This window comes from Canis lupus, chromosome 14, assembly GCF_048164855.1.
Source record: "Canis lupus baileyi chromosome 14, mCanLup2.hap1, whole genome shotgun sequence".
Taxonomy (NCBI): domain Eukaryota; kingdom Metazoa; phylum Chordata; class Mammalia; order Carnivora; family Canidae; genus Canis; species Canis lupus.
In genome coordinates, this window is record NC_132851.1 from 37,142,860 (window position 1) to 37,169,300 (window position 26,441).

The 26,441-nt window shown below is 48.7% G+C and overlaps 1 protein-coding gene across 3 annotated transcripts in view; it reads right to left on the bottom strand.

Annotated features, from left to right (window-relative positions):
* Positions 1 to 26,441, bottom strand: part of AGO2 (argonaute RISC catalytic component 2) — a 111,736-nt gene that overhangs the window by 39,030 nt on the left and 46,265 nt on the right. Inside the window, exons 1-3 of one of the 3 annotated variants that reach the window (XM_072774635.1) lie at positions 22,589 to 22,604; positions 21,555 to 21,750; positions 4,218 to 4,338 (exon numbers count right to left, since the gene is read on the bottom strand). In XM_072774635.1, coding sequence (XP_072630736.1) covers positions 4,218 to 4,338; positions 21,555 to 21,750; position 22,589 — 318 coding nt within the window. In that variant the 5' untranslated portion in view covers positions 22,590 to 22,604. Of the gene's footprint in view, positions 1 to 4,217; positions 4,339 to 12,774; positions 12,797 to 21,554; positions 21,751 to 22,588; positions 22,605 to 26,441 lie in introns of those variants that run through there. The other 2 variants (XM_072774634.1, XM_072774636.1) reach the window with 2 other exon arrangements.

Sequence of the window (26,441 nt, forward strand, 5' to 3'; positions counted from 1 at the left end):
TACATTTTTTAAAAAACGATTTTAGTCACTCATTCATGAGAGACATAGAGAGGCAGAGACCCAGGCAGAGGGAGAAGCAGGCTCCCTGCAGGGAGCCCGGTGTGGGACTCGATCCCAGGACCCTGGACTCCAGCCCTGGGCTGAAGGCAGGCGCTAAACTGCTGAGCCACCAAGGCTGCCTCTTATGTACATTTTTAAGTGGATTCAGTCCAGCCTCTTCCCTGCCGGACACGGTGCCAAGAGGCTGCCTGGCACACCTATGACAGCTTTGGGGTAGCGGCGACTTCGGGAGAAATGCCCCATCACGGGGCAGGGTGGCGCTGGGCGTCAGCTGTGACACAAGCCTGAGGACATCCTCACGCCGGGCTGGGCCGCTGGCAGCAGAGTCCGTCCACACACCAAGATCCATTTCTAAACCCCCTGCAGCCCGCGACCCCAACAACGCAGCAGCTCAAGGCCATAGACTGGAGGCGTGGGACGCCGGGGCCCCTGGCTCTGCAACCTCGCAGGCCCCAAGCTTGGGTAGGTGGCTCCCTGGAGCCCGCCCGCCTCCCAGAGCACCTGCCGGCACCTGCAGGCAGCTGTCTGGGACACAGCAATGCGACCACTGCCATCCTCTGCGCACAGACCCCCGAACACCAGCTTTCGGCACCAACCTGGGCCCGGGGAAGGGGGAGCCAGCTGTGAAATCCAGCCTCTCCAGACAGACCAAGCCCCACACTCAGTCCCTGCGCCTCAAAGTCACCAGGGGGACAGTCCGTGTCGGCACCTACACAGGGGAGGCAGAGACGAGCACCATCATGAGAAACTGCATACGCAGGAGGCAGGTGCGTTTCAACAGTGTTTTCTCATCCACAACTCGGCTGTCGTGTGGCCGAGGCCCTGGGAACTCACCGCCACCTGCTTCCAAGAGAGTCGGGCAGCCCTGGCAGGGCGCCGGGGCCACGCACTGGGAGGGGCCACTCGCCACCCACGGAGGCTGCGCGGCCACTGCCCAGGCCACAGGCCCTTTCCGGTGTGTGGGGGGGTGTGTGTGCTGGTCACGCCCGTGTCAGATGTGCGCGGGGGCGGATACGGAAGGCCATCCGTGACTGCTCTGCGACCAATCTCTTCAAAAAGCCAACTGTCGTCCCTCCAAATCACTTTGGAACAAGCCACAGTCCTTCCTAGTACATCTGCGAGAGGTGTGGACACCAGTCACCTCATTAGGTGGGAGCAGCAGGGACGTCAAGTGGCGGCTCTGCCGGGTGTAAGCAACGCCCGCTGAGCACCTCTGACCTGGGCCAGCTGGGTTCAAGGCACTTTGACAGACACCGTGGCTCTACTGGGGGGACCCTCAGCCCTGAAAGGCAGCAGAATAGCCCCAAAGAGCAGACAAGGCCAAGCCATCCTTACCTGGATGCTGCCCAAGGAAGGGACCAGATGGACGGCTCCCTTGGCGACTGCCTCTGCCCTCTAACCTCCTGACCCCCCAAGCCAGCCCAGAAGCCCCTCTGCCTTGCCCAGAACCCCAACACCCTGTATCTCAAGTCAACAGTCACAGGTAAGTGCTCGCGGCCCGGCTTGATCTGGGGCACAGGCAGGAGTGCCAGGCAGGACACCTTGTGCTGGCTGTGCTCCCCCACGGTGAAGGCCTTCCACGCAGGGTCGGTCACCTTTTCAAGATGTGCCCCCGGCCTGACATCACCTCCCTCCAGAAAGGAGACACTCAAGCCTTCCCTGAATAAACGGAGACAGCCTGCAGCTGCAAGAAGCTAAAGACCCAAAGAGGGGCCCACGGCTGGACACAGTGCCAGGAGCAACCAACGACACATTCTGATCTTGCAAATCGTATCCTGTTACTGCCAAGAAGGCCCAGGAGTCAGAGCCAAAATAGTGATGAACTCCTACAACATCCTCAGTCTCAATTCTGAGAAGTGAGGGCCTGGCCTGGGCCACAGGGCCTCTCCTTCCACTCTGGGGCTGGAATTAAGGTGTGGGAGCTACTTAGGCAGGAGACAGTAGGGGGTGGGGAACATGTGAGCAGACCTTGACGTGAGTCACCTACATGCAGTTCCCACCCAGCTGCTGGCAGACACAGGGTGAGGGACAGTTAACGTTTTCTCTCTTACTACAGAAGTGCCCACCACACAAAGTGCTTCACAGAAAGAAAAAAAAAAAAAAAAAAAAGCAAATGTAAAAGAAAACAGCAGTGAGACAATTTGCTACAAGAGGGGAGTATATGGGAGCAGGAGTGGGGGGGTCACATCATATCAGATGTCAAGCAGAAGAGACTCATGTCTGCACATCGCAACTGTTTGACAGAAACTTAAAAATGACGAGGAGTGGCCGGGGGAGGCTCTCCAGGCTCATCTGCAGGATGCACAAAAGGGTGGGTTCAAGCGGAGAGACGGCGAACACCCTCTCCGTACAGGGCAGTGAGCACGGAGGGCACACCCGGACCTCTCAGACCACCACCCACGACCACCGGTATCCGCAAGGTGTGTGCTGTGACCCAGGCATGGTCATTACGACGTTTAAACCCTGACAACTCAAAGGTATGATTTGGGACCAGCAGCGTGGGCATCACCTGGGAGCTGCTTTTTAGAAATGCAGACACCCTCCCCCCGCCCAGAACCCACCTCAGGGACACAGACAGAGTCATCACTGGTGGAGACACCCTTCCTGGGCTGGATTCACTCAGTTTTCACGAGAACCCTGGAGGAGGCCTCTGTACACCCCCCCTTGGGGCTTGGCAAGGTGAGATGGCTTACCCACAGTCCCACCATCAGACAGGGCAAAGCAGGGACCCGAATCACATCGATTTTTACCCGAGTCTGGTTAACTTCTCTAAAGGCAAGTTTCACGTCGAAACGCTGTATCGACTCCCCCACCCATTCTGAAGCAAAAATATTTCTATGCCCCGCCTCATGTCTAATTATAAATATGTACAAACTGTGAATAAACTCCTTATGCTTTTTTTCTTACACAACTTTAAACAAAAACAAATGTGCAAACTCCACACAAAGCTCCATAATCAATAAGTTTCAAAGGCACCAACATGCTTCTTTGCGAGGCTTGATCCCACTCAGCAGACAGGCACAGGGGGTCTCGGCCTCCCTCAAATTCAGAAAGCCCACGTCAGTCACCCCGCAGCCCAGCCCGCAGTGCCCCGCCGCGCACCACTGTTATCTCGTGACCCCTGGAGACCGGCTGGTAAGGAGCCTTATCACCACCGGCCCTCCCTCCAGCACAACCGATGCTACTGTTATCAGAGCACGGCCACGTCCGAGCTGCACCGCCTGCGCCGGAGCCACCCGGTCTCCTGGCAGTTCAGACGAGTGCCAGGAGCTCAGTCATGCTAAGATTATCAAAAAGCTTAAGAGCAAAACCATGAAATGCCCGTGGAGAACCTGCAGCTCACTGGCCAGCAGCCTGACTCTGAGAGCGCCGAGCTCCACTCCTTCCCAGGGACCCAGGGCCTTAAGCAGCTAACTGCGTAGGTCATTCCCAGAGCGAATCAACCTCACTGCTCTCACTGGGACAGTCATTAAGATACTTGTTCCTCGGCTGCGTTGTCTTTAAAGTTTGTGTGAAGATGACTTCTGAGCTGAGCTTTGCTCTCCTATTCAAGAAGAGCACCTGTTACCACCCTGGACCGGCCCATTTGTTGGAAGATGTGCCAAGAAGTGACAACGTCTGGACAGAAATTATATTACTCTTTAGGTAAAGCCAGGATGATGGCAAAACAATAAGAAAAGGTGATATATTTTAATACAAGCACTACATGTGTTGCTTAATGATGGAGGATTATTGTTCAGTGGGAACACAGGCCGCGGGTGGACCTCAGCTGATTTCACGGTCTTCGTCACACACTCCTACGCCCCAGCAAACGTGCTCTTCCAGGGGGCTTTACAGTCTCACCACACGATCCGGGCCCCTGTCTGATGGCGGTGCGCGGCATGTGCGTACGGCGTGTGTGCAGTCTGTGCTTGTGTACCCAGTGTGCGGTATGTGCGTGTGTGACACTTAAAAGTATAGTTCCAAGAAGCCCTGTCTCTGAACCTCGCCAACCTGCCCCTCTGACACAGACAAGCACAACACATGGAAGGTAGTTTCTACCTGCGGCACACAGCCACCAGGAGCACTTTCCTCCCAGGTGACTTAATCTGTGACGACACGTGTGAATTTTACTTCATTGCACATTATTTGTTCCAAACGCATCCCTGTAAGCTTACCTTATCCCTCCCAATTGGAAGCGGCATCGCTGTGTAGAGATTCTTTCTTCCATCAAACACTGGTTTCCGATCCCCGAAGATCTGTGTTTTAAAGTGCTGGACCATATGTTCCACTATTTCCCTGAAAAAGGACAGAATTCAAGCAAAACGTCAATAAAGTCAGAGAACTGGCATACAAGGACAGCGCTCTTCTAACATTGGCTTATGAGCGATTTTCTAAGACCTATGGCTCCTTTTCGCGATAGGACTTTAAACGCTCTTCTATCAAGAATCAAATCAGAACCATCAGTGGGTTGACGCTCATTCGGTCCGTCACTCAGACACGGGAGCACCTCCTCCACGCCGGGCTGTGCACGCCACGTGCAGCAGACATCGCACGCATCCAGACCTCCCTGGAGAAGCTGAAGAGAGGGCCGGCGTGCGTGGGGGTCCGGGCCCAGAGCTGCAGGATTGTGCAGCATACGCTTCACGGCAGACTCCGTGGGGCCTCCCACCAGAGCAGCGTGTAATCCCGCCCTGACTGACACTGGTGCTGGCTCGCCTGTGGCCTTGCTCTGGTCCCTGGAAAGTCAGAGGAGGTGACCCAAGCCAAGGCTCTCCAGGGGTGTGTGGGACTGGCTTGGCCTCTGGCGCTCCTGCGGTCTGCTGTAAGCATGCACCCTGGGTGCTGCTGCCCTTTCAGTCCGGCCTCCAGAACAAAGACCGTAAGGTCGACAAAGCCCAGGTCCAGGCTGACCCAACAGGGATGGTCAATGACCTGCAGGGCCCCGAGCCTGAAACAGGATCTTCGTTACTGTAAGCACTCGAGGCTGCCGCCGCGTGCTCCCCGGGCATCACAGCAGCCGAATTCCAGCGAATGCCCAGAAACCGTTCCGCTGCGGTGCCCCCCTCGCCCCCTGCGCCTGCCTGGCCACAGCTCAGCAGGGACACATGAAGAAACACACTCTGAACAGCCACATGCAGCTCAGCTGTCCTGCTGGCTCAGGGCAAAGCAAGGCCCACCCACACCCTGTGCAGGTTTGCTCCCTAGAGCCCCACTTAGCACCTCTCCGGCAGCATTTCAGGGCGGTTTGGGGGCATTCTGATTCAACTCACCAAATACTTGACCCTTCTTACACACAATGCCTCGAAATACAGACAGGAAAGGCCGTGATGCCCGCCTGGGCCCCGAAAGCCCCTCGTAAGGGAAACATGCGAAGGATTGATAGTGAACGGACTGGGACAGGCTCCAAATCTCAGTCCTCAGCAGCAGCTTGCAGGATGCGGGAGAGATGCACTTGGGCAGCAGGGCAAGTGGGGCGAGGGGAGGGAGAGGACCTCTGAGGGACTGCCCCCAGCACAGGAGATCTGAGCTCCTTCTCTGGGGCAGAGCTCCGGTCATCCTTCAGGAAGCAGGAATTCATTCCATTCCTTTCCCAGAATATGAGGACAGCTGGCCTAAGAAGGCTTTCCTTATTCAAACTGGCTTTGCCCAGGCAACTTCCAACTGTGCGAGTCCCGGCAGAGGAGCCTCTAGGGATCCAGGCAACCCCACCCAAACACCCACTGCCTGCGAGGTCCCCAGGGCAAACAGGGCCTCTGGGCAACATCTTCTTTGATGGCTCCACCAAGAACACACCAGGCCTCTGATACTGAGTGGGACATCACAGCCCGGCAGGTGTAAAGCCCCAACAGCCGGAGGGGCTCTAACCTCCGCCTCTGCCATTTCTGACCGGCAGCCACGGCACAGTCTCTCCTGTAGCCAGGCTATCTCCAGATCACCTCTCTCTAAGCTTCAAAGACCCCATCTTCTTGGTCAAGAGGTCACTGTCCACTCAAAGTCCAGGCAGCTCTACTGGAGAGTTAGACCCACATCCAAAGAACAAACCATCCAAATGAATTCAAAGTTATTGTGAGCAGAATTCAGGGGACCACGAGCTAATGTTATACACATGGATGAAGAATCAGTAGAGCTGACCCTTGAACAACACAAGCAGGGGTGGGGGTGCTACACAGTCAAAACCCCACATAGAACTTTTAACACTCCCAAACCTTAACTATCAATAGCCGAAACAGGTATTAGAGTCGATCAACACACATTTTGTATATTGTACATATTATATATGTATTCTTACAACAAAATAAGCTACAAAAAAGAAAACATTGAGAAAATCATGAGGAAAAGAAAATATATTTTCAGCACTGAATTTATTGAAAAAAAAATCCACATATATGTGGACATGTGCAGTTCAAACCGTGTTGCTCAAGGGTCAACGGTATTAACAAACCCAGCACCATGTAAAAATGACATTGTGTCAATGTTGGGCAGATACCAGGAATGGCAGGTTGGCCTTAACGTGACAAAAGTAACTGACACAAAACATATTTCAGCCATCAAGTAAAATCCACAGCTGCAAAACTTCTAGAAGAAAATGTAGGAGAAAGATCTTTAATGACCCTTGGGAAAGACAAAGACTTCTTAGAACACAAACAGTATGAACTGCAAAAATAAATAAATTCAAAAACATCATCAAAATTAAAATTTTTAGCCTTTAGAAGCTACTGTTACAAAAAGGAAAAGACAAGACACTGGGAGTAAATATTCGAGAAACACACCCACATATCTGACCCAGGACATGCAGGCATAATATGTTTTAAAAATTCTCATAAGTCAGTGAGACAAACAAGCCAACTTTAAACAACCGTAAAAGATGAGAACAGACACCCTGTAAAAGAAGCTACAGGAATGGCCAATAGGCACGTGAAAAGATGTTCCTCACCAGTCATCAGGAAAATGCTAACAAAACCACAAACACCCACTGACTATGGCTAAAATCGCCAAGACTGAACAGACCAGGTAGGTGAAGGAAGGTGGAGACAACAAACTGATACGCTGCTGGGGACGGAGACCACCACAGTCACGTGGGGGGGGTGGCGGCGGGGGGGTGTATCACCATTTCTTATAAAGACCAATGTATATTTACTACGCCGTCTAGTAACAGCCAATAATTACAAAACAGAAATGAAAGCACATAACTACATCAACACTTGTATGCAAATGTCTCTGACAGTCCCAGCCTGGAAACAACTCCTATGCCTGTCAACTGGTGAACACACACGTTAGGGCACGAGTGTACAATGGGACACTTACTCCACTGTACGGATGGCTGGTACGTGCAGCAGGATGGCTGCATCTCAGAAACACGCTCAGGAAACAGGCCAGACACAAAACAGTACACGCTGTATGATTCCATTTCTATGAGACTCTCTAAAAGGCAAAAATGAATCATTGACAGAAGGCACTTCAGTGGTTGCCTACGGGCAGGGGATGGGGGGCTGGCTGCCAAGGGCCAAGAAGGAGCCCTGGGGTAGTCAGAATGTTCCACACCTCGACTGAGGTGGTGGCCACATGTGTATACACTTTTTTTTTTTTTAAAGCTCATTAACTAGGAACTAAAAATGGATGCATTTTGTTGTATGTAATTATAGCTCAATAAATGTGATTTATATTTTAAAAATCAAATGTGGAAAGATTTTAAATTATGATTATCTCAAAGATGTAGGAAAAAGCATTTACCAAAATTCAACACCCATTCACAATTTTTTTTTTAAATTAGCAAACGAGGAACAGATGGAAATGTCCTTCATCTGGTACAGATCTCTTTATTGAGATTCACAATAAAACAAAGATGCTGCTTTTGCCGCTTGCGTCCAATGCTGGGCTGCAGAGCACGGTCACCACAGAAGGGTGAGAACAGGAGGATCGTAAAGAGGAAAAACTAGCATTACTGGTGGGCATGAGGGCTGTGTTTGTTGAAAATCCAGACGAATGTGCAGAAAAACGCAGTAAGCGTCACAAAGACAGAGTCCTTGCCTTTTTGTCTGTGCAATTCCGGGGCCTGGCACATCGTGGATACTCCATGAATGCGCGCGAACACATACACACACGCATCACCTCCTTTTTCCCCCCAGTACTAAGTCTTTATTTGCTCATCTACTTGCACAATAGTTCATTCATTTGTTCATCCTCTCAGGGCCGGTGGTGAGGCAGGGTTGGAGCTCGTGGGCACAGCCAATTACCAAAGAAACCCAGGAAGCCCAGTTTCACGCACACACGGGAGCAATGAGGGAAGGGACCTCAGCACACAGGTGCACCTGCTGCCCCATCCTCTCAACCTCTCTATAAAATGAGAACACACCACAAAGCTTTGGTTTCTAGCAGTTACATTTATGGAGTTACATTTTTTCTTCTCCCCTGAGACAATCTACGGCCACTTTGATAGGAGTTTTTATACTAGCAGAGGACTTCCTGAGTTACTTGGCTATACAGGATGATCACTGCTTGGAAACTCGGGTTTAAATTCTTTTAAGGTCTGATGCAACATAGTATCAAGGAATCACTTGTTATGTATTCATGCATGTTTCCAGAATCAGCGGCCATCCTTAATATTAACCTCCCCCTTTCCGTCTCCCACCTTCCAGAAGGGAAGCGCCGTCTCCTGCTGTCCCCTCTACCCTGAGACAGGAGAAGAGCACGCAAACCTGTGTGGCATTTCCTGAACGTAAGTTCATGTCACAATGAGGAATGATCTACCCAGAGTTAAGTGTGTAGGGAATGAGGCAGAGGGGACAACTCATCCCAGGTGGCACACAGGAATCTTGTATTTGGGCACTGGAAATACCCTAAGTATTTACAACAAAACAAAACCCAACACAACATACCATAATCGTGGACTAGAATATTCAGTTTTCCGCAAACAAATCCATTCCTTCAATCCCAATCCAAATCCAGAAAGGTTTACTTTTATTTGGTGGGATTTAATGAACTGATTCTGAAATGTATTTGGAAATACGAAGGACAAAGGCCAGCCAGGACACTTCTGAAGAGGAACGAGGTGGATGCATAAAAGCTACAGTGACACAGATGGTGTTGGTGATGCTGGTGGTTTGGAAGCAGGGACAGACAAGTCGACCCCAGAACAGAATCAAGAGCCCAGAACGGGCCCCACGGGCACACAGACACTTCTTTTACAACAGAAGTAGCAGAAAAGAGCAGAGCATACTTCTCAGAAACCAGTGCTGAGTTGACTAGGGATCCAGCAGTGGAAGCTCAAGGCTGAAGCCCAGGCCAAGGGAAGCACTCATCTGTACTAACGCTTGCTACCCTAAGTTGAATCCAACTGTTGGCCGGACAGTTCCACTCATGGGCCACGCAGGGTGCCCTTCTGTGGCAGGAGTCCCAGCTTGCGCACCCAGGACCTGGCAGCACCTGGCAGATTGCAGCACACGGCTGGGGCGCAAGGGAGCACCAGGTGGAAGAAGGAAGCGGTCCCGCTGTTCCAGGCGGGAAGCACCCTGATGTCCTGCAGAGCCCCCCTGTTCGGTGGCCAGTCAAACAGCACTCCAGCCACCACGTGGGCCGAGAGAAGATGCCGATTATCACCCGTGTTCTGCACCTGAACCTCAGTGGCCAACACTCATGGCCAGGAAGGTGTTATCACCTTGTACAATCTTGTAGGAATCAGACCACTTGAGTTTTAGGACAGGATGCTCACCAATTGTAAAACATGGAGGTCCTTCCCTCCATGAACGCAGACCCACTCCCTCTGGCCAGTGACTGACCTTCCTTCCTATTCTCTGTCCCTCTGCTTTCATGGTGGTAGAGGAACAGAAAACCCGCCACTTCAAACGTTTTTACATGTACGGTTCGGGGGCATCAGGTGCACGCACGCTGCTGTGCATCCGTCACCACGGTCCAGCTCCAGGACTTTCTCTTATCCCTGCACCCATTAACCACTAGCCCCAGGGCCTTGGCTTGGCCGGCTGCTCCTGAGCACCCGCTGAGAGACCTCTGGGAGGAACTGCCCAGAGACATGTTACCTGTTGGGATCCTGTGTTCAGTTCTTCCTTCCTATGGGGTCTGACCCCTGGAAAGCAAAGCTCCTGGACTACACGAGTTTAGCCGCGGGAGAAACACAAGCCTCAGGCTCTGCTCCTAACTTCAGACAAAGGCAACAGCCCCCAAAGACTGACTGTGCTCACACTGCAGACCCTTCTAGACTTGCCTCTTACAGAGTGGTCCTCGTATGAAAATACCTGCTAGGCATGTCACCCTGGGGACACAGCCTCGCAGCCCGGCACCATCATCTCCCTTTATGCCCGAGGACACAGAGGCACCCGGCCATGTGTTACTAGGCAGCAGAAGGAGGATGCAAAACCACCTCGCAGTAAGCGGAACATGTGTGCTAATCCATACAGGCTGGCGTACCCCCTACGTGCTTGCTTTGCCCTTCTGCCCTAATTCTGGGCAAGTTTTCACTTAAAAGAAAATGCAGTCTTGGGGCACCTGGGCAGCTCAGTCTGTGAAGCATCAGACTCTTGATTTCAGCTCAGGTCATGATCTCAGGGTCGTGGGAGGATCAAGCCCCAAGTCGGGCTCCACGCTCAGCAGGGAGCCTGCTTGAGATTCTCCCCGTCTCCCTCTGCCCCTCCTGGCTTGCGTGCACAAGCTCTTTCTCAATAAATTAATTTAAAAAGTAAGTGCAATCTTTTGCTAATTTCCAACTACACAGGCTGTGCGTTACTATATCCTCACCATCAATTTCAGATACAGATAATGCTGGAAGTCTGCCTAGACCACATCCTCATCTCGATCCTCTTCTCAGAAGTGACTTGATCGTTTCCAAACGCATGCATTTACAAAAATATGTAGGTGCATAAAAAAAATACAGTGTATCATTATTTTTCAGACATATGGCATCAAACACAGGGCTCTGGAGCTCACTGTTTTCCCTCTAGGTGTCTTTGAGACCTTCCCTAGTCACTAGATACAAAGTGGCCATCAAGTCGAGAAAGAGAGACATTAAGAGACGGTAGCGTATCAGGTACTGTAGCCCCTATTAACCAACCACTTAGGACCGGGCTATGTTCGCAGACTTGGCGGTCACACCGTGAAGCCCCACTTCGCTGTTATCTGCAGCTGCACCGTACTGCACAGAACGCTCACTTAACCACTCCCCGAGTGACGTGCAGATCGTTTCTCTTTCTGTCCATCACAATATCAGACATCCTTGTACATCTCTGTTTGGGATAAATACTTAGAAGTAAAGGGTATACATACTATTTTAATTTTAACATATGCTCCAAACCATGTTCTACAAAGTCTTGACCAACGTACAATCCCTCCAGGGGGCAGTGCCCGCAGTAAACAGCAGTAAAAACACGGCCCTGCTGTACCGCCCTGCACCCTCCCCCCGCCACCCACCCGCACCTGCACCCACACCCAGGGCACAGTGATCGTTTCTGCAGTGTTCTCCTAGGGTCACCTGACAGAGCTTGAGAGGACTAGAAGGAAAGGACTGTCAAAAGACAAGGAGTCAAAAAAAAAAAAAAAAGACAAGGAGTCCTCCTTCTTTCTGTAGCCCATCCTGTGCTCTGAGCAGAGTGCGGCTAATTTTGACCCACTGAGAAGGCTCCCTAGTGCTGGTGATGAGGCCCACACAACCTAGACTGGAGCTGCGCTCTGGTTCTCCTGTGTCACCATCTCTGCGTCCACAGTGACACTGGAAGGGTCTGGAGAAGAGGTACCCTGCCTTATACTGAATCGATCCTACAGCAGGAGTTCGGTGAACAGGATGGATGGTATGGCCAGAGATTGAGGGCACCCTAGGCTAGGACCCACAGTGACACATCATATGGTATACGGGTGGCATTCTTCTCTCGGCTTTGCACAAGGCTTCACAGCTGAACTTATGAAACATCTACCGCATGCACAAGGTTTTGGGCTCTCAGAATTAAGACACCGGCGTTACTGTAACAGAAACCGTAGCGTGGAAGGAGAAAGAGGTAAAGAGATGGTATGTTAAGGACTGCCTTGACAGTCACTCCCAGCGGACGGGGCGCAGCATGAGCTCTGTGCTCTTCCTCTGCCTTCCTGTTTACCCTGAGCTTCCCTCCAGCAGCTCAGACTTAAGAATATTATCAGTTGCTGGCCTGGCCTCTCCAACCCACTAGGGACACGAACTGTGTCTCTCTTGCCCACACCGTACCCGCCTCATGAGTGGAAGTTTCAGAAATGTTGGCTGGCCATGTTGCTAGTCAAGTAGGAAGAGGGAGGGATAAGTGAAAGTGCTAGCATATGGGTTTTGGTAAGGCAAAAACTTTACTTCCAACATTTTTTTTTTTTTAAAGATTTTATTTATTTGTTCATGAGAGACACAAAGAGGGAGGCAGAGACACAGGCAGAGGGAGAAGCAGGCTCCACACAGGGAGCCCGATGTGGGACTCGATCCCGAGACTCCAGGATCACGCCCTGAGCCGAAGGCAGATGCTCAACCACTGAGCCACCCAGGCGTCCCCCAACATTTTTCTACACTATTTTGATTGATGACAAATTTGAGATTAGACTTAAGCCGAAGTCCATCAGGAGTAATACTAGAATAAAGAATTATGAGGGCTCACACAAGTAGGAAGCGATTCTCAGGTTGGCTCAAAACCCGGGGGAGAAGCATGGCATGCTGGTAAAGGGGGCTGGCCTTGGCCACAAAGACACAGCTCAAACCCTGTCTTTATTACTTACTGTTTGACTCGAGGGAATCTCCAAATGTTGGGTAACTTTAGAATCTTATAGATGTAACCACAACAAGAATGTAGAATGTGGCGGTACAGTCAGATAAAGACATCACATTTTAATCGCCAGAGCTTTTTTTCTGTTGCCACATGACAAAGCCTTAGTCATGTCTCCTTCATGGAGGAAAAAAAAAAAACAAAACCAAAAACCAAAACCAAAACAAAAAAACATACAAAAAAAACACAAAACACCACCACCATCCTGTACAATGTGGTTGATGGCATAATAAGAGCCCAACCGCCATAATACCAATAAAAAGCCCAGAAAATGTGCATGCTTCTCTACGCCTTCATGCCACCTCTAAGAGTATATTTAAGTCATAGATCCACACAGGCGTTTGTTTGTCTTGGGGAAACCCAGCAACAAACAAAGCCATTCATGGACAATCTCAAAGCTTATAAGCCTGGGAGACCGTCAGTAAAGAAAGCTGTTGAAAACACTTGAGCGCAAAGCTTTCCTCCAGAAGTTCGTTTTCTTAGTAAGCACATATTTTAAAGGATCTCATATAACCGTCAAGTTCTGCCTCTTTGGAGCTACACCTTTTTGGGATAAATACTTACTGGTAGAATTGGTGGATCAAAGGGCATATCCTATTTTTATTTTAATATTTACACCAAATCACCCTCCAAAGAGCCTAGATGGGGACACTGGGCTGGCCCAGTTGGTAGAGTACGTGACTCTTTTTTTTTTTTTTTTAAGATTTTATTTATTTATTCATGAGAGACACAGAGAGAGAGAGAGAGAGAGAAGCAGAGACCCAGGTAGGGGGAGAAGCAGGCTCCATGCAGGGAGTCCGATGTGGGACTCAATCCCGGGACTCTAGGATCACGCCCTGGGCGGAAGGCTAAACCTCAGCTAAACCGCTGAGCCACCAAGGGATCCCCGAGTACACGACTCTTAATCTCAAGGTTATGAGTTCAAGCCCCACATTGGGCATGGAGTCTACATAAAAAAATAAACAGAGGTGCTTGGGTGGTCCAGTGCATGAAGCGTCTGCCTTCGGCTCAGGTCATGACCCGGGGTCCTGGGATCAAGCCCCACATCAGGCTCCCTGCTCAGCAGGAAGCCTGCTACTCCCTCTCTGTCAAATAAATAAAATAAAATAAGACTTAATTTAACTTAATTTAAAAAAAAAAAGAGCCTGGACCAATGTATATTGGTCACACTGAGCAAATCCAACTGTTTAGTTTTATAGATAAGGCAATCGAATCCCCAAACATTCTCTCTCTTAAGATTATAATCAGGAAAAACAAAATACTACATCAAAGAGCACTTCATAAGGCCCCAGCACAAACTGGATAACCAATCTGAGTTCTCAAACCGCAACTGAGAGTTCTGTTTCTGACCCTGACAAAGTAATTAGTACTGGACTTCTAGCTTTAACTACACAACCAGGGAAAACATGAGATAGCTTTTTGGTACGGAAAAAACAGTCAGCTTAAGACTGTGGTTACTAAGGCAAGGGAAACACCTGAGGTGAGCCACGCACCCACTCTGCCAGGGAGCAGTTTCCAAACCACAGCACAGAGGGCAGGAGCACCAGAGAGCAGCATCCTGCCACACTGAGAAGGTAGGGAGTGGACTTAGGGCCTGCAGAAGAGGCAGGAATTTGTGCAGCAGGGTAGCAGAGAAGACAACAAAAGCCAGACTCCCTCAATGTAACATATACCAAGTTCAACAACAACACAAATTTACTCTGTGTGTAAAGAAGCAAAAGGGTGACATTCATAATCTAAGGAAAAACCTGTCAATAGAAACGGATCCCCAAATGAGCTAGATGTTGTAATTAGCAGGAAAGGACTGCTATAATACATATGCTATTACTCTAAGTACATTCATGGTCATTAATAAAAAGATGGGAGGGGCACCTGGGTGGCTCAGTCAGTTGGGCATCTGCCTTCACGTCAGGTCATGACCCTGGGGTCCTAGGATGGAGTCCTGCCTCAGGCTCCCTGCTCAGTGGGGAGTCTGCTTCTCCTTCTACCCCTCTTCATGCTCATGCTCTCTCTCTCTCTGATAAATAAATAAAATCTTTTAAAAAGGAAAAAGAAAAATATGGGAACAATGAGAGAACAGATGGGGAATATCAGGAAAGAATGTAAACTATGAAAAAGAACCAAATCCAAAATCTAGAAGTGAAAAGTACAGTATCTGAATGAAAAACAATTATCAGATGATCACCACACAAGACTGGAAACAACAACAGAAAGAACTGGAGGGGATAAAGTGATCTTGAAGACAGATCAATGAAGATTATCCAAGCTGAAGAAAGAGAGGGAAAAGACATTTTAAAAATCACAGGCTCATGACCTGAAGGCAATATAAAAGTGGCCTAATATACACATAATTCCAATCCCAGAGAAGGGAAAATGAGGCAGAAAAGATTTTTTTTTTAAAGATTTATTTATGGGTAGCCCTGGTGGCACAGCGATTTAGCACTGCCTTTGGCTCAGGGCATGATCCTGGAGACCCGGGATCGAGTCCCGCGTCGGGCTCCCTGCATGGAGCCTGCTTCTCCCTTTGCCTGTGTCTCTGCCTCTCTTTCTCCCTTTGAATAAATAAATAAATAAATCTTTAAAAAAAATAAAAAATAAAGATTTATTTATTTATTTTTATTTATGATAGACACAGAGAGAGAGTCAGAGACACAGGAGGAGGGAGAAGCAGGCTCCATGCCAGGAGCCTGATGCGGGACTTGATCCCAGGACTCCAGGATTGCGCCCTGGGCCAAAGGCAGGCGCCAAACCGCTGAGCCACCCAGGGATCCCCAGATTTTAAGAAATGATAGCCAGCATTTCATCCAAATTTCATGAAAGACCATCAGCATACAAATCCAGAAAAACTAATGAACACCAAGAATGAAAATTACAAAGAAAACCACACTTATGCACATCAGAGTCAAATTGCTGAAAAGCAAAACTAAAACAGAAAATATGCAGAGGAAAAATGACAAATTACACATAGGGGAAGTACAATAAGAAAATAAACTGAAATTTCATCAGAAATAACAATATTAAAAGATGATATAATGACAACTCTAAGGTGTTGGGAAGAAAAATGTAAATTTAGAATTCTATATCCAGCAAAAAATATCTTTCCAAAATAAGAAGGAAATACATTTGTAGATGTCAAAAAACAATGCTAGATGAATTCATCGCAAGCAAACCTGCACAATGAGAAAGCCTGAAGGATTTTCACGCATCTCAGCAGCAGAGAACTTGGCAGGGTTCATATATGGGTAAGCAGACCATCTTCTTAATTTCTTTAAAATAACAGCATTATACCACGGAATTTATGATGTATATAGAAGTAAAATACATGACAACAATAGCAAAAGGACAGAGTGGTAAGAAGAAGTACATTACTATCAATTCTTACATTTTATATGAAGTTACAGTATCAGTGCCTAAGTAGACTGTGGTAAGTCAACGATGAATATTGACATCTCTAAAGCAATCACTTATAAAGCAAAATGAGGTAAACTTACAAACTAGTAGGGGGAATAAATGGAATAAAGAACATCTGATGAGACCAAAAGAAGAAGGGAAGAGACAAGAATAAAAAACAGATACAGAGATCTTAAAAACAGTATGATGGTAAGACTTCAATCAAACCACAGATAATTTAATTTAAATTTACATTTTATTTAAGCAAATCTAACACATCCATTAAAATCCAGAAATACATCCCATTATAGGATATCCACAAGGGACATACTTGAAATACACACACAGGTTGAATGTACATGTATGTACAAAGATACACATCAGCTAAACAGGAAGCCTAAGAGTGGTTATGAGATTGTGTTAATAATCAGGCTTAGAAAAAGCTTTTCAAACAAGAACAACTACAAAATACAGAGAACACTTCCTAGTGATAAAGGGGTCAATTTGTTATTTTTAAAAATATTTTACTTATTTATTCATGAGAGAAACAGAAAGAGGCACAGACACAGGCAGAGGGAGAAGCAGGCTCCCTGCAGGGCACCCAATGTGGGACTTGATCCTGGGATCATGACCTGAGACGAAGGCAGATGATCAACCACTGAGCCACCCAGGTTCCTAAGGGGTCAATTTATTATGGAAGACAAAAAACTCTAAGAATGTGTATAGCTAGTAACAGAGCTTTGAAACACATGAAATGAAAATAGTACTAAAGGGAGAAATAGACAAATCCACATCACAGGACAAAAACAGTGACAATGGATATAAAGGGTTGGAATAACACTTATCAACCAACTCCATTTACTATTCATAAATCCCCATATCCACCAAACCCAGGATACACATTATTTTTAAGTGTCTGAATAACATGCAACAAGATAAACCACATGCTTAGCCATAAAATAAGTCCCAATAAATTTCAAAAGACTGAAATTTTACAGAGTATGTTCTCTAACCATAAAAGAATTAAATTAACAATGAATGGCAACAGGGTATCAAAAAACAAACAAAATCCTAAGAGTTAAAATTTGAACACATTTCTAAAAACAAAAAAATTGATTAAAGAAGAATGCACAAGGAAAATGAGAAAATATTTTGAATGAAAATTAAGATGTATCAAAACTTGTGGGCTGTAGCTAAAACCAGGTTCAGAGGGAAATTTACAGCCTTAAACAAATGGACTGGAAAGGTAGAAAGGTTTAAATTTGATGATCTAACCTCAAAATGAAGAGGGAAATAAGGATCAGAGAAAAATGGACGGGGGCGGGGGAATCAACAAAACAAAACAAAACAAAATAAGTAAAAAGCTGTTTCTATGAATAGAAGAATATAATCAACAAACCTCCAGCAAAGCTGATCAAGGCAAAGAGAGAAGACACAAACTGAAAACACCAGGAATGAAACAGGGTTTGCACTACAGGTCCTACAGATATAAGAGGGACACTATGAACAGGTTTAATCAGTAAACTCAACACCACAATTTTAAAAATGGTTAAAATGGTAAGTTTTATGTTATATATAGTTAATCAAAATTGAAAAATAGTAATTCTCTAGATGTGGGAAATAATTCTCAGTCATTTGTGTTGGTTTTCCATTCTTCTTTATCACAATATTTTATTCATCCATTCCTTAGATGAAATAGATAAACTCTTTGAAAGATGCAAACTATCAAACGGACACAAAATTCTGAACAGCCTGATAGCTGATAAAGAAATTAAATGGGGGATCCCTGGGTGGTGCAGCGGTTTGGCACCTGCCTTTGGCCCAGGGCGTGACCTGGAGACCCGGGATCGAATCCCACATCGGGCTCCCGGTGCATGAAGCCTGCTTCTCCCTCTGCCTGTGTCTCTGCCTCTCTCTCTCTCTGTGACTATCATAAATAAATAAAAATTAAAAAAAAAAAAAAAGAAATTTAATGGTATGAAGAAAACTCTACGTCCAAGTGATTTCAAAGACAAATTCAGTCAAACAATTAAAAAAGAAATTATACCAATCTTTATCTTTCCTCTTTCAGAACCTGGAGGAGGAAGGAGCACCTCCCAGCACACGTGACAATGCCACATACCCCCTCCTCCCCCAGGATCAGAGACACAAAAATTGACAACAAAATGCTAACAAATTAAACTGGCAAGATATCAAAATAATTGATCATGACTAACGATGCGTGTGAAATAATACATCATGACTCTCAGTAACTCAAGCTAATTCAACATTAAAAAATCAATGTAATATGAGACTCATTAATAGGAGGTGGGAGGGGGTGTCGGAGTGGCACAGTTGGTTGGGTGTCCAATTCTTGGTTTCTGCTCAGGTTGTAAGCTCAGGGTCATGAGTTCAACCCTCATGTTGGGCTCCATGCTCGGCACAGAGTCTGCTTGAGACTCTTTCTCCCTCTGCCCCACCCCTCCCCAAATAAATCTTTAAAAATAAAATAGGAGGTAAGAAAAAGAACTACATGATCACCCCTAACAGATGCAGAGAAAGCATTTGACAGAATTCAACACCTATTCAACAATGAGGATACTTCTCAGCAAATTATTATTATTATTTAAGATTTTATTTATTTATTCATGAGAGAGGCAGAGACACTGGCAGAGGGAGAAGCAGGCTCCCTGCAAGAAGCCCGATGTGGGAGTCGATCCCAGGACCTCGTATCATGACCTGAGCCAAAGGCAGACGCTCAACCACTGAGCCACCCAGGGTTCCCTCTTCTTAGCAAGTTAGGGAGAGAAGTCCCTCAGCCTGATAAAGGGTCTCTAAGAAAATCCTACAACTAACAGAATATTTTATAGGTGAAGGAATGAATGATTCCTCCAGAAGTGTGGAAACAAGGTCTGTTTTTGCTACATATATTCAACGTTATTTATACTGGACTTCTTAGCCACTGCAACAAAACAAGTAAAAAATAAATAAAATGCCTTAGAAACTGGAAAGAAATAAAACCATCTTTGTTAAATAATGAAAAATCTTCTAATACCTTTAAAGTGCACAACTGAATGATTTTAGTGTATTCACAGGGTTGTCACCCTCAGAGCACCACACTGTGAGTTTAGAACATTTGCCATCACTTCAAAAAGAAACCCCAAACTCGTTAGCAGCCACTCCCTCCTGAAAAATGTCCCTCCTGGACCATGAAATTTTAAAATACAATTTATAATAACATCAAAGAACACAACATACTGAAGAGTAAATAAAATGAAAGACCTGTATGTTGAAAAGTATAAGTTCCACAGGAAGTAAAAGTAGGCCTAATGAATGGACAACATAGCCATGTGCTTGGACCAGAAGATTCAACAGCATCCACTTTCCCCAAACTGATCGGCAGTTTCAAAGCAATAAAACATTTCCAGGGAACTTTCTGGTAGCAATAAAAATCAATTGATACCCATCCTTCCCCGGCCAAAGGTGCCCCAGTAAATCAATGTGGAAAGAAACATCTTCTGAATAGACCCTTAGGACCTCCCACCACACACAAACATTAATCCAAGATGGAGCACAGGCCTAAACATACAGGCCCGGGGCTCCTGGGTGGCTCAGTCAGGCAAGCCACTAACTCTTGGTTTCGGCTCAGGTCACAACCTCATGGGTCATGACCCTGAGCTCCATGTCGGGCCCTGAGCTCAATGCAGAGTCTGCTTGAGATTCTCTGTGTCTGCACCTCCCCAGCCTGCACATGCCCTCACTCCCTCTCACTCATTAGTCAATAAATAAAATCTTAAAAAAATATATACAGATACACAGGCCCAAACTATAATTCCGCTTAAAGAAAAAAAGGAGGATCTTGTACCCTTCAGATAGGCAAGGATTTCTTAGAGAAAACACACAATATGATAAACATTTCCAAAATTTTATAGTTTGGATGTCAACAAAATTATAAAAATCTGCTCGTTAGCAGACACGACTCCGATAGTGGGGTGGCGAGCCTCAAACCAGGTGAGAACAATCCCAATACAGACTTGCACGTCAAATACACTACAAACTCCCACAAATCAGTAACAAAGAGACAAGGTCAGGAAGAGACTTCAACAGACACTTTATCAGAAACATGACCATACCACGTGAGGCGTCAACGTAACGGGCTTACAGATACAAGCACACGAAAAGGTGCTCAACGTGCTAGTTATGGGGACGTGAGAATTAAAACCACAAAGAGGGGATCCTTGGGTGGCTCAGCGGTTTGGCGCCTGCCTTTGGCCCAGGGCGCGATCCTGGAGTCCCGGGGTCAAGTCCTGCGTTGGGCTCCCTGCATATGGAGTCTGCTTCTCCCTCTGCCTGTGTCTCTGCCTGTCTCTCTCTCTCTCTCTCATGAATGAATGAATGAATAAATAAATAAATAAATCAGAAAGGAGAAAGGAGAGGAAAGAAAAAGAGAGAAAAGAAAAGAAAAGAAAAGAAAAGAAAAGAAAAGAAAAGAAAAGAAAAGAAAAGAAAAGAAAAGAAAAAAGAAAACCACAAAGAGAAACCAAGAGACACCATGAAACAGGACAAATCAACGAGACTGACCCTCCGGCACCAGGCCTCGCACCTCTGATGGGATGAGACAGTCCCGCCACCCTGACGAGTCCCTGGCACTTTCTCACGCGCAAAACCTACACCCACCCCACGATCCGGCAATTCCACTCCTGAGTACGTCTCTAAGAGAAGTGAAAACGTATGGCCACAAAAAAGACTTGAACGACCATGTCCGCAGCAGCTCTGTTCATCAGGGCAAAGCCGAGGCAGCCCAGGCACCCAGCTAGAGAATGGATAAATAAATTATGCAATATTCATATCATGAAATATTCCTCGGCAACAGAAGTAAGAAGCTATTAATAATACACCCAGCGATACCAGTCAATGTCAAAAACGGCACGCTGGGTCGGGGGAGCAGGTGGGGGGAGACGATCTCGCAGGCCGTGTGGCTCCTCGGTGTCCCAGCCTCCAGGGCCCCTGCCCCCAGCAGGGGACAGATCGGCGGTGACACGGGCCAGAGCACTGGCCTTGGGGCCCGGCTCCATGAAGGGGGCCTGAGGCTGCGTACTAAGTTGAGGAGCCTGTACACTATCCGTCAAAACTGGGGGAGCTGCACACTTAAGGACTGTTATCAGGACTGTTATCGGGATACAATGAAACACACAGAACATCTTTCAAAAGATACAATGAAACACACACAACATTTTCCACCAAACCGGGTGGGCAGGACCTGCTGGGGATGGAAGGATCGGTTAGTTTAAAATGGGGGGGTTCGTGTGCATAGATTATCCACATAAATCAATCGAGATCGATAAAGGACAAAAGGACAGATACCTGTTAACTCTCCTTGGGCATTTCTCTGGCTTGATATCCAATTCATAATGATAGATGTCAATTTTTGGAATGTCCATTTCAAAGAAGTTGGCCTGTAACTTGATTGTTCTCCCGGAGGTCCCGAAGTCGGGTCTGGGCGGAGGCTTGAAGGCATATCCTTGGATGGGCGGCGGCGGCGGCGCAGGAGGCGCGAGCACTGCAAGGGCCAAGAGAACCGCGTTACACGGGACACGGCGGCTTTCCCAGGGCACGCTGGCTCGTGGGCCGCCCCCAGGGGGCCCCCCCTTCCCAGCTCTCCCGGGCTCTGGCTGTCACACGCCGCCCCCCACTGGCTCAGTCCCTCCTCCTCCTTCCTGGGCTCACACGTTTCCATGGAAAACCTGAATCTTACGACCCCTCTCCAGTCTGTGTCATCAGAGACCGCCCCCCCTCTGACCTCCAAATGCCAGGCTCAAGGGACCCTCTGTCCCTCGGTGGTGCATGACACTGCACCATGCCCTCCTTTTTCTGACTGCTCCTTCCTCAGTCCTGTCCTTGCTCCGCCAGCCCCTTCATCTTGGAGGCTCAGACAGGTGAACTTCATCCACAATTAAACCGCTCCCCCCACCCCCGGGCACGTCCCCCCACCCTGTCCGGGAGGCGATGCTCTACCCATCACGACCCTTCCCCCACGATCCTCACAGCCAACTGCACAATGATCCTCATTTTACCCGCTCCCTCTCAAATTCACCCATTCTTATCCATCTCTCTCTCTACCCCAGCTCGGGTCCCCCTTTCACCCTGCACGGGCAGTTAGGGAGGCCTCCTAACGGGGTCCTGGCTTCCAGGCACCCCCAACCCCGACGGCCACTTGTCACACTCCAAGCCAGAGTGTGATCTCACCCCGTGCAAGTACCTCCATGGCTGCCCCCGCCCCCCCACCCGGCTCTAACAGTCGACCCTGATGTGTGCACAACAGGCCTCAGCCTTGTCCTCCATCACACCAAGACCTCCTCAATCCCAAGGGCCAGCCTTCACTCGTCGCAGCCCCTTACTCCATTCTCTGGCTGCCTTTAGTCACACTTTCAGGACCGATCTGCTACACTGTGCTGTAATCCCGTTCGGCTGACTCCCCAGCTGGATCTGAGCGAGCAACTTGAAGAAGATCTGCTGGCACTGGGGTCTGTCTGAGAGCACCTGACGCACAGCAGGAGCCCACAGACATCGGGTCAACCTCTTTCCACTCATACCTGTGGAAGCTGAGGCTCAGACACGTACGGGAAAGCTGCCCAAGTCACTCCGGAAGGGTCCTTTGCCACCTCCCTGACCACCGAAGTCAGGGAGGAAGATGTTTGCGACCTCAAGAGTCAGGAACCCGAGCCTTCGGAACACCAATGCTCACGCGCACACCTCGCCCCGAGTGCCACTTCCTACACACCAGCCCCTATTCAGGGCTGCAGACAGCTGTGCTCAGGTCAACACGAGCACTCCACTATCCATGCAATCTCCCCGCTCCTGGAAACCACAACTCACCCCCCTCTCTGCAACCCACCAATACCACATTTCCACAAAGGAGGTGCCTCAGCACCCAGCCAGTTCTTTACTTAAAATGCACTGTAGTGACTCACTGGTTGTGTATGTGCTATGTACACTGCTGTTCTTTCTTTGCACATGAGAGACTGGGAAGATGGGGCAGTGTGAATTATCAGAAGGCAAGACGGAAGGGGTACGACTCACACTCGATTAAAGGGGCCAAGGCGGGGCCTTCCTGCATTCCTATCTAAGCCATTAATTTAATCAAGGAATGTAATGTATCCACCCCCCACCCCCACACACACCATAGACAGCAGAAAGAAACTTCATCCCAACTCAAGTTTTTGGTACTTCTATTAGCAAAGTTCAAACTGTGGCTTAGGGGAAAAAAAATTAAATATTTTTCCAATAACAGAATACTCTTAATTTTTCCTCATGTCTTTAAAAAAAAAAATCCTCCTCATTTAAAAAAAGAAATCCCATGTACTTCAATCCCTACTGACATTTACTGGAAACAAAAGTACACTACTAAAAATAATTGAAGCTGTTTTTACTGCATTTCTGACCTAGAAAAACTCAAGAGTCCCCCAGTTAGTTTTTTGTTTTGTTTTCTATGAAAAAATGAACGCACTTTAAAGGTTATTAATCTCACTGAGTTGTACCATCTGGAAGCCTTCAGGTCCGTCTCACTGGGCTACTACAATAGATGCCGTATTTACAGCCTCAGACACAACACACCGCCCCGTAGACAAGCACACTCATGTGCCCCTTATGTGCTGGGTACTGTCCGGGTCCAAGGATCTCAGGCAGCTCAGGCACCTCCTCCCAGGACAGCGTCTGAGTGCACGTCATCAAATGGATTAGGCACCTTTGTTTCTCGTAAGCGCAGGTCACTCTCCATCCTTCATGGCCAGGAGTGGACGCCACCGTCCAGCTCGGCTGGCTCCCCCAGGAGCGCCCACTAGCACGCGGTCCCTGCTCTCAGGCAGATGTCTAACCAGCCAGAGGAATCTTGCAAAAATGGAAACCCAGGTGAACCACAGATGTTACAACTGCGCCCCAGGAAAGGTCCAGCCACAGAGACACGGGCATCTAGCCCCCCACGGCCCCTTTCAGGAACCAGAGCACTATCCACACGGAAGGGCTTCCCAGTTTTTTTTTTTTTTTTTTAAGATTTTTAAAAATGTATTTATTAGAGACACGGTGGGGGGGGGGGTGGTGCAGAGACACAGGCAGAGGGAGAAGCAGGCTCCGTGCAGGGAGCCTGATATGGGGCTCGATCCCGGGTCTCCAGGGTCAGGCCCTGGGCCAAAGGCAGCGCCAAACCACTAAGCCACCGGGGCTGCCCAGCTTTCCGGTTTCTTCACCGTGTATCACAGCTGCAGCCAAGACGCTGCCCCTGAAGAGTGAAGCCGTCCAAGGCCTGACAGGAGCAGCGAGCTGGGGTGCCCGTTTCGGAGCCGAGGCTTCCTCCCGCCCGTCAGCAGCCCTCTGTCCCCAGCGAGAAGCACTTGAGTTTACCTTCCTAAAATCTAACCATTGGCACAGATCCGCGCGGCCCATTTCTCTGGCTGCGCCTACTGCTCCTGTCTCCATGATGCCTATCGCTTCTAGAAGCCCCACCGTGGGAAACAAGGGAAACTGTCCACGGTTTGCGTTACTAACCTGTATTAATAAAAGCAATGGGAAAACACAATGGTAATACATTCATGAAATATGTGACTTCACAAGACATTTCTTCCTCGCTTCTATCTTTTAATAATGAAAATACTGACAGCTCGTGGGAAGGCGTGTGGAATACATAATCACGATTAAAGCTCTACCAGTTTTCCAAGCAGAGCCGAGAGTCCTCAGCAGTTTTATGTCCTCGGAAAGGAAACTCTCCTACCACAGAGGATCTCCTTGGGGAGATCCTGGATTCGTCCTTATACTTCGCAGGGAGCTGATCGCAGGTGTAAACGGCCAAGACAAGCAGGGCTCACGAACCAAGCATCGGAGAAGATTTGGAACAGGTGCACGTGCTCAGGAGCACGTGACAAAGGGACAGAATGACATGCGGAGGGACGGCCATTCTCACGGGACCGTTAGCTCGTGGCCCCGTCACATAGATAATGCTCCGAGATGAAAACCAAGCACTGAACAGCACACACACCTTCATCGGGGTTAGCACAGATGACTCTGAGAATTAATTTCAGTATCGCCTAGAGAGCAGCTGTCCCCGCCTGCCCTCCATGCACCTGCACCGAAGGGGTGCGTGTGCCATGGGGGAGAGCACTGGGGAGGGAAGGGGAGACGGGGAGCACACCACACCCCGAGTGCCCCGGGCAGGGAGCTGGGCCAGCGAGTGCCGCGGAGATGGGGGTCCTTGACTCGGCCTCCCCGGGCACGGGTGCCATCAACATCTGCTAAAGGAGTGACAGCCCGAGTAACAGCCCAAGAGGAGGATCTGGGAAGGCCTCACTGGAGATAGACATCACCGAGCTGCTCGGCGGGGACCTGGCCCCAAACCCCGGCCCTGAAGTAAGACCCCGTGTCCCCTCCAGCTGTGGCCACACCACCAGCCCGTGCCAGGCCAGGCCACCCTCCCACCTTCCAGGTTCTCCTGTCTTCTCCATCCTTCACCGAGACACCCAGCTCCCATCTTCTCATGATAACTATGCCTGAGGTCTAGGCCTGTGTCCCCGTGCTGTCCCCATCCCCGGGCCACTCAGCACATGGTTCTGTTGGGAACATACTTCCCGCTGTGTCTGTGTCAGTCTTCCCCCTGCGCTGGGGCGCAAGGCCCTTGGGACTGGGAAGGCAACCCCCCCTTCCTCATCCATCCAGGAACGCTGGATGGTCAGAGCTGGAAGAGACCTCAGCCGAGGGAGGGGAGTCACCAGCCCAGGCCGCTCCAGCACAGCCCCTCAGTCGGTGCCCCCGATCCCCAATCCCCGGCCTGAGCGAGTCCAGAGGGCAGGGAGTCCGCGCGTCTAACACGGCGTCAGCTAACAGAGACCATGAGTGTTTGCGGAACTGCTGCTGATAACTCAGCACATGTGCTTAAAAATTCCATTTTTAGAGCCACATCTCAATCAGTGAAAGGGAAACATAGTGAATGAGTAATCAACTTCCTGTATGAGTAACTGGGTCACAGCAACCGGGAAGTTAGGTGTTTTTTCACAGACGCCATGGAAGGCGAGCCCTCCCTGCGTTCTACGCGAGGCTCCTGGGGGACAGCACTGCTCCTCCTGCCAAATCCACCCCACAGGGCCTGGACTGTTCACCGACTTTTCAGAGGAGGGTCCCAGAGCAGGCTGTGAGCCCTGCCCCCACACACCCTCTCCCGGCAGCCCCCTGGCCAGGGTGGGACTCTGGTCCCAGCACCGCCCCCCC